Source organism: Brassica napus, chromosome A1 (assembly GCF_020379485.1).
Source record: "Brassica napus cultivar Da-Ae chromosome A1, Da-Ae, whole genome shotgun sequence".
NCBI classification, from domain to species: domain Eukaryota; kingdom Viridiplantae; phylum Streptophyta; class Magnoliopsida; order Brassicales; family Brassicaceae; genus Brassica; species Brassica napus.
Window position 1 is genome coordinate 26,098,526 of NC_063434.1, and position 14,250 is coordinate 26,112,775.

The 14,250-nt window shown below is 34.5% G+C and overlaps 3 protein-coding genes across 3 annotated transcripts; 2 read left to right on the top strand and 1 right to left on the bottom strand.

Moving 5' to 3' along the window:
- Positions 1-2,390: 2,390 nt before the first annotated feature.
- Positions 2,391-3,798, top strand: LOC106380782 (signal peptidase complex catalytic subunit SEC11A-like). The gene is made up of 8 exons (XM_013820615.3): positions 2,391-2,576; positions 2,671-2,783; positions 2,865-2,936; positions 3,020-3,055; positions 3,140-3,185; positions 3,260-3,347; positions 3,440-3,497; positions 3,604-3,798. Exons 1-8 carry the CDS (start codon positions 2,498-2,500, stop codon positions 3,652-3,654), a joined length of 543 nt encoding a protein of 180 aa, XP_013676069.1. The 5' UTR covers positions 2,391-2,497; the 3' UTR covers positions 3,655-3,798.
- Positions 3,799-4,010: 212 nt separating this feature from the next.
- On the top strand, positions 4,011-8,203 carry LOC106385522 (putative disease resistance protein At3g15700). Its single transcript, XM_013825439.3, has 4 exons — positions 4,011-6,997; positions 7,091-7,429; positions 7,532-7,573; positions 7,665-8,203. Exons 1-3 carry the CDS (start codon positions 6,214-6,216, stop codon positions 7,555-7,557), a joined length of 1,149 nt encoding a protein of 382 aa, XP_013680893.2. The 5' UTR covers positions 4,011-6,213; the 3' UTR covers positions 7,558-7,573; positions 7,665-8,203.
- Positions 8,204-11,232: 3,029 nt separating this feature from the next.
- Positions 11,233-13,682, bottom strand: LOC106349643 (biotin carboxyl carrier protein of acetyl-CoA carboxylase). The gene is made up of 9 exons (XM_013789631.3): positions 13,464-13,682; positions 12,796-12,987; positions 12,581-12,657; positions 12,328-12,387; positions 11,996-12,205; positions 11,840-11,902; positions 11,697-11,765; positions 11,573-11,618; positions 11,233-11,481 (listed from the first exon to the last, which is right to left on the bottom strand). Exons 1-9 carry the CDS (start codon positions 13,471-13,473, stop codon positions 11,411-11,413), a joined length of 798 nt encoding a protein of 265 aa, XP_013645085.2. The 5' UTR covers positions 13,474-13,682; the 3' UTR covers positions 11,233-11,410.
- Between the last annotated feature and the right edge of the window lie 568 nt (positions 13,683-14,250).

Here is a 14,250-nt window from a genome sequence, read left to right on the forward strand (position 1 = left end):
TCATTGGGTTTTTCGTCGATGTCGAGATAGGCAAATGTGCGATATGATTCTAGCAGTCGAAAGCCACACGCTTGCTGAAGATCGTACCGGTCCTGATATTGCTCTATGGAAGAGAGGAGCAAACGAGTATGGTAAGAGTTTCTCTACTGCTGATACATGGCAGCAGATACGTACGCACAGTCCTACTACGGCATGGAGCAAAGTGATATGGTTTGCTTTAGGAGTACCTCGTTTTGGATTCATTACTTGGCGTGCTATAAGGAATGGATTGTCTACGGGGGATCGCATGCGTGCTTGGGGCCTCACTCAAGGATGTCTGTTCTGCGGTGAACCAAACGAGTCGCGGGATTATCTTTTCTTCGCCTGCCCCTACACTTACACGCTTTGGCTAGAGGTAGTAGGAACACTAATGGGTAGGCCCCCTGATCCAGACTGGGAAACTACGCTTCATCTTCTTGCTACACATAGGTTTGATCGGCTTACCTATGCTCTTCTGCGCCTAGTCTTCCAAGTTACAATTTACATGATTTGGAGAGAGAGGAATGACAGGAAACACCATAAGAGGCCAAGTCAGGCTAGCCAATTGGCTAAGGTAATTGGGAGAACCGTGAAAAATCGGTTACTATCAGTCAGATATTGGGAGAAACCTCATCTGCGGGGTTTGATGCAGCGCTGGTTCCATGCACACTCTTAGACTATAATTTCTTTAATTTTTTGTACATAACTATTCTTTCTTCTGATGATTAATAAATTTAACATTTCATCAACAAAAAAAATTGCCTTTTTATATTTTTCCTCTTTCATAACTTGTTATCTACGGACTAATATTTTTTTTTTGAAAATATTACACTATAGATCAGTTTCTAGTTTATTATTGCACTATAAGACAATTGTTGCTACTAAAATAGTTTTGTTTAACTAAGTCCATTTTTTTTGTTACAAACTAACTAAATTAGCCTAGATTTAAGTGTCTATTACCCTAACTAAATTCAATATATGTTTTTACTTGATTCAACATAAATTCTTACTAACAAACAAAATAAAGTTGGTCCACATCTCTTTCTTCTTTGTCTTCTTCATCTTATATTCTCAACCATTTTTTTTTGTAAAATAAAATATGCTTTCTCAGATTTTGTATATCAAAAGGTGTCTTGGCTCCCTTAGGCTCCAAGTGCATATCGAACCCGTGTGATGCTAGTGAGAAGATGAATGTTTTGCACAGGCTAATCATGTCTAAATTTTGATGTGATACATATGTGATTTTTTATACAAAAATTTATATCAAAGAGTTTACAGCTATTAGCTAACTAGGTGGTGGTAGTCTAGTGATAGTAAACTTGGAGCAAAGTATAAATTAATTGGGTTTGATTTTTATTGGAAATAAAGTTGTTGGTACCTGGTTAAACAAAAATGGAACCATATTTTAGACTTCATCAGAAAACAAAAGGTTGGACTTAGGCCTGGACGTTTTTAACTCAACCCGAAGTACCTACCTAGACCCGAACCGGAAAAACCGAAACCAAATCCGAACTGTTATACAAAAATATCCGAACGGGACTTATGAGCTTAGTACTTTGGTGTTTGGTTATAATTTGAACCGAACCGACATCCGAACTAGGATCCAAAGATATCTGAAATTAGTTAAATATGTTAAAGTTTTTATATATTTAAGATGATTTAGATATTTTAAGATATTCAAAATATTTTTTTAGTTTGTTTTAATTGTTATTTTAAATATTTTTAGTTTATTTAGATAGTTTAACTAATTTTTAATTAGATTTGTAAACAATTTATATATTTTGAAAAAAAAATTGTCAATTTTTAAGGTTTAAAAAAAATATTTTTGGACGATTTTAAACATTGGTTACATCCGATCCGATCCGATCCGAATCCGAAAGGAACCGAACCGAAATCGATCCGATAATTAGTAAAACTCGAATGGTACTTCTGAGCATAACACCGAAAATTCGAAAATCTGAATTATCCAGACCGAAACCGAACGGTCCATCGAACGCCCATGCCTAGTTGGACTAGTCATCAGTTCAGTTTCTAGACAAATATTTTGGCTTCAACACTTTCGATTAACAAAAAAAAATTATATCTTAGTAGATATCTTAACTATTATACTACTTTTGTTTTGCCTTCAATTAAAAAGAAGAACCAATGTAAAAAAAAAAACTTTGATAAAAATGCAATAAATTTTTTTATATAATATAATGTTTGGTCTTCAGTAACAGTTGCCCAATACAATTTCTCAAAAATAAATAGTAGATTTATTACTAAAATGAAATATTGATGGTAATGGTAACTAATAAGGGAATCTTTAGTAATTAAACCGGTTTGACCGGAAGTAGTTGTAAACCGATAGTTAGATATGATATATAAACCGATTTCCAAAAACGCTCGTGGAGAGATATCTTTCTTCTTCTTCTTCTCTACCGAAACGCGTGAAGAGGAGTGAGTTTCTGCGGATCTGAATCGAAGCAAGGTAGCAATCATGGGTTGGATCGGAGAAACAGTAGACTCGATCAAATCAATCAAGATCCGTCAGCTTCTCACCCAGGCCATCACGCTCGGTTCGTTTCGATTTCACTGATTCAAACCTCAATTGTTATTTGGATTCAGTCGTGTTAATGAATTAAAGGGTTTTGGCTTTGATTGGGGTTTAAGGTATGATCGTGACGTCTGCATTGATAATATGGAAGTGTTTGATGTGTGTGACTGGCACTGAGTCTCCAGTGGTCGTTGTTCTCTCGGGAAGCATGGAACCTGGCTTTAAGAGAGTAAAGTTTCAACCTTTTTGTGTTAGTAATGAGATTTAAACGAAATGAGTTTGTAATCAGTTTTGAGGGCATGTGTGACAGGGGGATATATTGTTCTTGCACATGACCAAGGAGCCTATTCGAGCAGGCGAGATTGTTGTTTTCAATGTTGATGTAAGTCACAGGCTTACAGCTTTCTTGTTCTTGCCTGTCTCTTGATTGGTTTAGTTTTATTGATTATGTTTCTTCTTTTTCAGGGTCGTGACATTCCCATCGTCCATCGTGCCATCAAAGTAATGTTTTTCTCTTTTTCATCATGTCTGGAGATTAGTTAGAGGATTTTTCAGCATTGTTAAGATATTACTATCACATTACAGGTTCATGAGAGGGAAAACACTGGACATGTTGATGTTCTAACAAAAGGTTCTAGCTTCGTTTCTGAAACGTTAACCCTCTGTATCACATCTATTACTTATCACACCTTTGGATTGTTCCAGGTGACAACAATGACGTGGATGACATTGGTCTCTATGCTGATGGACAGTTTTGGCTTCATAGGCACCATATAATGGGCAGAGCTGTTGGGTGAGTACTCTAAATTCAACAACTGTTTCCTGCCAGACATACCAATAGAAACAACACATATGATCTCATCTTATGAAACTGTTACTTCTTAGGTTCTTGCCTTATGTTGGATGGGTCACTATTATCATGTCAGAGAAGCCTATCATCAAGGTACGACCTTCTAACACCGCCTGCAATTTGTTATGTCATGGTTTTTGACTTGAGATGTGTATACATACTTACTATAAGATCTTGTTTCTCTTCTCTCTTCTTTCAGTATATACTCATTGGTGCATTGGGTTTGCTCGTTATAACATCCAAAGACTGAGACAACATACAAATAAGCATGTCTGTGGTCAGGGAAGTGGCTTCTTCAACTGCAACCCTCATCATCATATTTTTTGTCATGTCCTTAAACCTAATAACAAATCAGATTTTATAATTTATACAATTTTGCCTTTTAAGTCAGCAATGATTTCTTTTGTGACAGTTTCCGATAGCTTGAGTTCTGAAGGGATGTACTAGTTTTTTCAATTCCAAACTAGCAGGGCGATAAGAGTATACAGTAAACCTAGGTGTAGAAATCTTAACCAATAGGCTTAGGTATTTCCTCATCGGAATTTAGAAGGATTTTAAGTGATACATAAAGGGATATATGTGTCAATCCATTTATCACAAATGATTATAAAATAAAAATTCATCAAATTTAATATGATATTTAGAGTCGAAACGTTTCTCTAATATGTCTTCCAAGTAAAAGATGGTTTACCTTGATGAGATTAGGCCATGGAAGACGAAATGGTTGGTCGAAGCCAAAGTTACCACACCTGGAAACCATCTAATGTTGGGCTTGGTGAGAGTTTAGAAATCATATTTGCATACAAAAAGGTAATAAAAACAATAACATGGAAATTCTGTTAAGTCTTCATAGTATATAGATTCCTAAAATTTTGACCAAATGAAAAAATGAATGGATACAATTAAAACATTTATGGATGTAATCAGTAGAATACTTATCTTCGTACTGATTGTTTGTAGTGCACAGCGTACATGACAACTGGATTGTTTGATAATGTTTGTGATATATATAATTTGATAATGTTTGTGATATTACGGCTAAATTCTTTATTAGCATAAATTCATTTGTGATTTTGATTTTTGTCATGTACAAATAAAAGAAAAATATTTTAGGTTAAGAATATGATTGTCTAACATTAAATATATATAAAATATTTAACATAAGTATATAATTTATATTTTATGGTATATTTTCAAAGATGTTTTACCTTTAATTTAATTTTAATATTATAATAATTTGTATTTGGATCAATATTTCCACTAAGAATCAATAAACTGGTCATAATATTATTCATTAAAATCACAAACTAAATAAGAGATAAACGTAATTATGATATTATTAGCAGATATTGTTAATATATATTACTAATTAAATGTCCTAATAATATATATATATATATATATTTTAAATATAGTATATATCAGTAGAATAGGATAATGTTTATTAATATTTTAAATATCATGAAAATATATATATTAAAATTAATTTTAAATAATAATATTAAAGAAACTAATAACTTATCCTATAATCATAGAGAAATAGACAAATAAGCAAATTTATTTTTCAAAAACTAGTATAGATCTGATGATATTGTCATTATGGAGAATCAAAATATAATCTCCGTTTGGTGCTTTTAGATGCACACATTATTTATAGGGTTATAAAAAGCCATGCTCATCCCATTCTGAAAATACACATCCAATACAAACAATACAAATTGTTGTATTTCCATCTTGTAAATTTGGGACCTCCAGGGAAAAGTACCGGTTGAAAATTCTGACAGAGGAAACAGCTTCACCTTTCAAAGTCATACCTCTTCTAGATATTTTTACAATGGAAATATGGTTGACATGTTTGTTAATCCTTGGCATTGTAGTGGGCGTCATACTACTTGTGTTACTTTGCTATTGCGAGTTTACCAAGAAAAGTAATAACGACGACGACAAATCTGATGGAAGTGCATAAAAGAGACATATATACTTTTAAGAAACTCACAGTTTCTTTTTAAAAAAATATTTATATTTATGAAATATATTTTTTGGTTAGTTATTTATAATTCTCAGTTTGGATAATAATAAAAGATGAAATTGGTTAAAAAATAATAATATGATATTAGAGTTTAATCAAATAATCCAACTTAATTTATAATTGATATAACTCAAAAGTTGGTCCATTGATCATTGTTAAACATTTCAATATTAATTGTCAAAAACAAATATCTCGAAGGGATGTACTTGAGACAACGTCCCAAATTGAAAAATTGGAAGAATCTTACGTAATATGTAAAAGATATGTGCTAATCCCATTTCTACCATATAGTTTAGGTTTCATTGAAACCTATCTAAATTAATATTATGAACTTCCCAAATACTTTCTTCAGCTCTTCCTCTTTCGAGTCCCTGAGAAAGTGAGAAGTTAGCTTTGGCTTGCAAATGCCTTTCTACTTAAGAACAAAGTTTCATGCATTCCTTTCTTGATGCATGATTTTGAGTCTACTGACATGATAACCATATACATTCAACGAACGCGATTTTCATTAGTTTATAATTCATAACTTTGTCAAAGCAGCCGATTAATTTATCTTAACATTAATCACTTAATCACACGATCGAATAAAAAATGTGATAAGGAAATCTTAAAGATCCTTCAACAACTAACACTCCCATAAATAAACAAAAACACAACGTGCGGGTCAGTATGAGTACTAGCCATGGCTAACACGTTCCTCTCTATACATATGGTTATAAGTTATAACCTGCACCTTATTTGTCATTTGAGAGATTAGTTCGTGGCATTAAAGAAAAAAAGATGGGGAAAGATTTCAAAAGCATGGTCACAAGATGCATCTACGTATCAAAAGAGAACGATAACGCCAAGAAGCTGAAAACCATAACTGAGGAGCTCAGGGATCTACACAACAGTGTCATGAAACGAGTCAAAATGTACGAAGATCAGCAGAAGCTGAAGCGGCTCGAGAAAGTCCAGGTGTGGCTAAGACAATCCGACGCAGCCATCAAAGAGGCAGAAGAGATGTTGATGATGTACATGCCTTCTTCTGCATCGAATGGATCAAACGTGATGATGAGTAGTAGTCACAAGATAGACAAGAAGATTAGCAAGATGCTGAAAGAGGTTCAGGAGATAAAGAGCCGAGGAACATTTGATGTGGTGGTTGAAAACAGTGGCGTTGGTAGTGGTGGGTCGATGATGATCTCGACCGTTGATAGAGATGATCAGACGGTTGGTTTAGAAGCGGTTTCAGGGTTGGTGTGGAGGTGCTTGACGGTGGATAACACTGGGATTATTGGGTTGTACGGTGTGGAAGGTGTTGGGAAGACGACGGTGTTGACTCAGGTTAACAACAGGTTGCTTCAGCACAAGTCAAACGGGTTTGACTTTGTGATTTGGGTGTTTGTGTCCAAGAATCTGAATCTTGAGAAGATTCAAGACACGATTCGGGAGAAGATAGGGTTTCTTGATAGGTCGTGGACGAACAAGACCGAGGAAGAGAAAGCCGGTAAGATCTTTGAGATACTTAGCAAGAAACGGTTTGCTTTGTTTCTTGACGACGTTTGGGAGAAAGTTGATCTAGGTAATAACAAAGCATTACTTGTGACCCAAGAAAGATCAAGACTTGTGGCCCAAGTTTCTTTAGTTAACTTTTAAGATTTCAAATTTTGAACAGTGAAAGCTGGCGTGCCGCCACCCGATGGACAGAACAGGTCGAAGATTGTGTTCACGACCTGTTCAGACGAGGTTTGTCGGGAAATGGGAACACAAACGAAGATCAAGATGGAGAAGCTGTCATGGGAGAGAGCTTGGGACTTGTTTAAGAAGAATGCTGGAGAAGAGACGGTGAAGAGCCACCCGGACATAGCCAAGGTGGCTCAGGAGGTTGCAGCCAAGTGCGATGGCCTCCCATTGGCTCTGGTCACAATAGGCCGAGCAATGGCCTCTAAGAAAACACCTCAGGAATGGCGTGACGCTTTGTACATTTTGAGTAACTCCCCTCCAAATTTTTCAGGTCCAATTCTGTTAACTTCAAATATCCTTTGTTTAGTACTGCTACATTTTAAATTTCTTTTTAAAGTATTTCTAACTAACATTTCATTTAATCGTGTAACAGTTCTCAAGTTGCTGGACAGGAACTAGTTGATGTGCACTCGAGGTATTTATTTTTTTGGCATATTTTTAAAATGAATAAAGAAAATTTGTAAATCATTTCCCACGTACAAACTCTTTTTTTTTTTTTCATGTAGGAACAATCTTGCTGTGCATGAGAGCAAAAAGATAGCTGCGTACATTTTGATTAGGGAGATTAATGATTGTAATTCATTTGTGTATCTTATTTGAGATTTTATGTCTTCTTTATGTCACCGGCTAGAGTTTGAAGAATTTGGTTGAAGGCTTGGAATGTTTTGAACTTTTGGTGGTTAATTATTGGTTTTGTATTTAATTTATTTTAACCGAAAAGGTTTGGTTCAAAAAAAAAAAAAAGGTTTGGTTCTCTTGAATACATATCTAGATAAATGATTTCTATCTAAAAGGAGAGTTAGGTGCTATTTAGCCTTGCTTTCCGCAATTATTGATCCTCCTGAAGGATATATGCTTGGCTAAAGGGAGTTAGGCAGCTATTTAGGCCATAATTGTACTCTTTCCTCTGATATATCAACTCACATAAAAAGAAGATTATTCATATGATATGTTGTCTTCATCACGGCACATACTTTTATATCTTTTGTTGTCTTCATCACGGCACAGACTTTATTTTCTGGAAGCTTCAAATTATCAACTCATGTTAAATTGTGAAGAAAGAAGAATTTTCAATGTTTATTATTCTACGTTACAGTGAAGAAGTATACATGTTCTTAAAAGTGGATCTGTGAAGAATTCTAAAATAGCTAATACTAAAAATTAGTATTTCAAAAGTAGAATACTTCACAGATAGATAAACGTGTTCTAAACAAACATCTTTGCGTATCTTAGGTCTAGCATTATATACAATAATGTTTATCTTAATCCAAAAAGCTTAATCTATCAAAAGTTCATTGTATCTAGATCCATTTCTGTTTGACAAAAAGAAAAATCTAGAGCCATCTTCATACCTACATCCTACTATATAATAACAGCTAAATTGGAGCATTTTAAGCTATGCTACATAGGCACAAATATTCTCATCCAACCAAACTGCCATGTCATTCCGGACTGAGCTTGGATTTTTAAAAAATTAATCAGCTTCACAGTCCTTTTGACCCATCGTGCAGCTGTCTCGATCCCGTTTCGCAGCCCAGCCCATTTGCCCAGCCCTTTGTCGATCCAATTTCATTCGCAGGCCCAGCCTATTTTTTATACATATAGCAAGTTTATTGTTCCATATATGATTCTTAGTATTTGAATAAACATATAACATATAAATCTAATAATATTAAAATATATTTTGTTTTTGTTAAGGTAATAGAACATCTGACCTGAAAACTGAAGAACTAAAATATAAAAAATGAAAATTATATGATATTCATAAAATTTTCCATCTGCTTTGTCTTAAAAAAAATTAATTATGTAACTAACATTGCATGATGTTACGTACAAACTTTTGTTAGCTTTTATTTTGTAGTTTTATGATAATTACAATAGTATACATAATGAGAATTAATAATATATATAGAAATTATGTCGTTAGTTATTAAAACTACTTTGAAAATTTTAAATATTTATTTTTTATTTTATACAATTTTAAATCTAAATCCCAAATCCCACCCGTTAATTATAACCCTAAATAACCACATCACACTAAAATCTTTCATTTTACTAAATTTAATAAGTAAAATGACACTAATACCCTAGATATATTAAAAATTACATTGAAAGTGGAATAAGCTTACATTGAAAATGAGTGCCCCTTTCATGCTTCTAAGGAATTTAAATCAAAAGAAAGGGTTATGCAATGGAACACGTCTGATTGTTCCTTACCTAGGTGAGCGTGTTATTAGAGGTGAAATAGTTACAGGCTCTAATATTGGACATAAAGTGGACCTTCCAAGAATCATACTATCGGAATCAGTAACTAAACATCCATTCACCCTTGAAAGGCGGTAATTTCCAACCAGGCTATGTTACGCAATGACAATTAACAAAAGTTAGGGTCAGAGTTTGAAATGTGTCCTATTGTATTTGCCACAACCCATTTTCACCCATGGACAGCTCTATGTTGGTTTTTACCGAGTTATTACCCAGTCAGGCCTCAAAATTATACAAGGAAAGGATCAAAAGATAGGAATGGTTAAAAACATAGTCTACAAAGAAATATACAACGGTCTACCTCGCTCCCCTAAAAAAAATATTATTTTGCAACACAATTCGGAACACAATCCAAAAATACTAAATTCCTTTCTCTCTCCCCCAGAATCACGATCAGATGCTCACCCAGAGCAGATTCCCCGGAATCACGAACAAATTTCTATACCATAAGATGCAAGTAACCAGTAAGTCTGCCGACCAAAACTCTCTGAACTCAATAATGAATATGTACTAACAAAATTCTTTTATAATAATAGGCCCGCTCGCAATAGAAAATGCCATCTCTACAAGACCATTCACAATATACTTCGCAGACATCGTCTACGTCGTATCTTATTTTTATTCCTTTTCGTTAGCTACCAAACTCTATTCCCTTTGGACAATTACTTATTTATACTGTCAAACTATTTAGTTTTGAACTGTGTGAACTGGATAACGTTCCCTTTGGATTGGATTGGATTGTGTTTACACAGGTACTAACATTTTATTAAATAATATTTGTTTTAAGCAATAAGTATATAATACAATAATTTTTTGTAGATCCAAAATGGTACGTCTAACCATATGGGACAACGAGGCGGCTAATTTCAGGGAGTTAAATCGTATATCTACCAGGAAAAACCAAATCGTAATCATCACAAGTATCATTCCAAGGTTACATGAAGGTAATAAACTAAACAGAAAGTTTATGTCAAACTAAATGCTTACAAATATTACACTTATACAGGAAAATTATCACTCACAACCACATCAGGATCGCATTTTTACTTTGACACCGACATTGATATCATACAACGCTTCTAAAAAACGAATAAACTGCTATCCTAAGCCTGATAGCAAACGACACCACTCAATACTCAAAAATACTTTTTTTTCCTATGAAATTTGATGGCTCAACCCAATATATTATTCAAACTTACTTTTGTTTAGAAAAGAAAAACTGATCACCGCATCACATTCAAACAAAAACTCCATGGTTAAATCTACAACACACAAAATTAACAAACACTTTCTTAAACTAAAAATTACAAATCAAAAATATAAATTTTCTTAATTTGAACATGTTATCCGCGCGTAGCGCGGACACCGAATCTAGTTATATATAATATAAACATATTCGTATCTATATATATTCAAAGAAACCATCAGTTGAGCAATACAAAAACTAAGCAAGAACTATTAGTGTTGTAGAGCAACGTTTTCTCTCATCTAATGTCTTCTTCATACGTATCATCAACCTACGAGCCAACGAAAGCCGGAGAACATCCAAAGAGAGGAGGGATGGCGGAGAATACTCCGGTAAGGAAGAGGGCAGTGAGAGAACGTGACATCAACGAAAGTGCGGAGGCATTTATACAAAAGTTCAGAAAGCAGCTTCTCCAAACGGTTGGAATCAACTGCCAGTGACAGCAATGCCCATAATTTTAACTAGTAGAAATCATCACCTATATCGTTTTTAACCCAAAAGATCTTTGAAACTTTGGGATCGTATGTGCGTATAATCGTCTATGTATTAAGAGAAAAAAAAAGTATCAGAAAGTTTTTCATATAAGTAAACAACAGAATAAAACAATGTGTTGAAGAAAAACTTTCAGACAAGTAAAAGACAAACAGAAACAAAGAGAGATATGAATGAAGTTATTTGTTCTAAAAGCATACACAAGACACAGTTTCACAACTCAAAACCAGCTCAAGTCTGGTTCTAGTACTACTGAAGCTTCTTGATCCCAGGGAAGGAAGGAAGGATCGAGATGAGAGCATCATTGTATCCTACAGGCTCTGTTTCGAATGACAAACAGAGAAAAAAAATCATTAATCAAAAAGTATTAAGAAAAAACATAAAAAGGTTAAAGAAGAAGATAAGACTTGCCTCCATCCTCTCGGAGTATCTTGACAACCTCTCCAGTAACATCAGACTGAAACATTGATCAAGAAGCAGTTTTAACAGACATGGTGAAAGGAAGAGATAGATAAAAATGGAATATTATATTTACCTCGATAGGGAACTGGCCACCGAGTTGCTCAATGTAGCAAAGAACTTGACCTTCTTTCACTTGGTCTTTCTGTCAAGAGCAATGAGTGAGTTCCAAGTAAAAATCAAACACTTTCTTTTTGCTCAAAGAGGATTGGTCTTTACCTCTTTACAGGAGGAAGGAGTGCGTTTACCCTTTATGGTTTTGGATCTCCTGAAGAATCCTACCTGCACACAATACCACACCATTTGGATTGGTGAAAAACTCTTTGAATCAAATCTCTGAGCATTTAGCCTTTTTAAGTAGTATGGTTTTCTTACTTTTGGAGATTGGAGAATAATCAAACCCTGATCAGCAGCTGAAGATGCTGGTTTTGTGATGGCTAATGAAGTAGAGGAAGCTGATCCATTAGAATCAGCACTCTCGGTAACGGCATTTGCAGAAAGGGCAGCAGGAGTTGGCTGAGGTTGTGGTGGACTAATGTTGTTGTCAGCTAAGTTCCTTGCTACATATAGGCGGAAACCCCCTAGCTATTAGAAAGATGTAGAAGATATTAGATAAGAATCCCTATAAAAGAACTTAGCTTAGATGAGACTACTAAACAAAAGAGCATTAACATAACTACAGCTCAATTCAATGGGGGCTTACTTACTTTCAGTTCAAACTCTGCAATTGATGAGGAATCACATATCTCAGTGACAAGAGCTTCCACCTACAAGATCCAAAAAAAGAAATCAAACCAAATGCATCCAGTTGAAAAACAGATTAACTGTTTTATTGTGCAATTACATTCATATGACTCATGTTCTACTAGCTCATCAAGATGACACAATCTCTTATTCTTCAAGGACAGAGAGAGTTACTCAAATGGCATCCTAATATTTAGTGGAAAAAGCAAAACATACCTCAGAGGGCTTGGGAACGAGCTGAGCGTTCAACGGAGATGACTTGGTCTTTTCAGCATCTTCTACTTCAACAGTAGCTGAGGATATAACAATGTTAAATCAGAAACTTCTAAAGAGAAATAAAAGACACTCTCAATGTACATATGAACAGTAAAATTACCAAAAATGTGCACCTATTAGATAAAAAAAAAAAACCATAAGAGAGATAAATGTACCTGATGTTTCCACAGCTGTGACAGTAGACACTTGGAGAGCTTTCAAAGATCCAACACTTTTCCTCAGACTCAAGTACTTAACCCGCCTTTGAACAAACAATGATCTTTGACTGTATGGAATCTGTAAGCTTCCAGATCTTACTCTACTCACGTCTACCGCTGAGATCCTAATCTTCGGAACTCCTAGGCTACCTGAAACAAGAAGCCAAGGTATCTCATATGATGATACAAGATCAGCACTAAACCCTCAATGCGGTCACTAGACACAAACCAAGTCTTATACACTCCACAAGGTTTCAACTAATTCAAAACATAACGTTGTTGAATATTCAGTATTAAGGATAAAATAATTATTTGAAATTTACATTTAATAAATAGCAAATCTCATGGGCTAATATAAAAGAAGTAACTTTGAATCTCATAACATGCTGAGTAAAGAGAAAAGGCTTCAACTTTAGATCTCCAATCTATTATCAAATTCAAACCTGATTGTTTCAAAGGAAGACCCTTTTTTTCTGAGTCTCCAAAGTTTCAATCTTTTTCGATGAATATGATTCTATGAGAGCAGAACATTATAAAACCGTATAAATTCGAATGTACCCATGTCTCGTGATTCATAAGATTAAAACAAGACAGCAGAAGAAGAAGACATGGTAAGAGAAACTCACAGGAAGCCATGGAGGGAGACGAGGATTCGATAGACAGAGAGTGTAAGTCAAAGAAATGAGATTACAGAGCGTTTTATATAGAACGATACGAACGAGGAAGGTGATGTGAGGAGTGGATGCAAAATCAAATTTCAGGTTAACAACACTTGGCGTTTGGTTGGGTTTTTTCGATACAACCAGAGTCACAGAGTGTGAGTCTTTGCACAGCCAAACAAGAAAGATAGAAACTTTTATTTGATTTGGGCTTTTAAGCCCATTAATTTCACTACATAGCCGATGCTTATGTTTTTAGGTAATAAACGAGGTATTTATCTTATATAGGCATGGGCATTCGGGGTCCCAATCGGGTTTCGGTTTTATCCATTCGGGTTTCGGTTTTTCGGGTTTATCAAAATTAACCCCATTCGGGTTATATAAAAGTTCGGTTCGGGACCGGTTCGGGTTCTATCGGGTTCGGATCGGGGTTAGTAAATCTTCAAAGAACCGGTATAACCCATTGTACCTTCGGGTTCGGGTTCCAATCGGTTCTTCGATTTAAAAATACCTGATTTGTACCTATTTTGTAACTAAAACATAAATGAAATCAGTTCTTTGGATTTAAAATACATGATTTGTACATATTTTAATAGCCAAAACATAAGTAAAATCGATTCTAAAATAATAAAAAACATCAAACGTGATCATTCAAAATCAAGCAAAAGATAAACATAGTTAGTGATAGAAAGAAAACCATATAAATGAAATCATAAAACAAAAAATAAGTTCTCATGAAATGAGAAACATTATT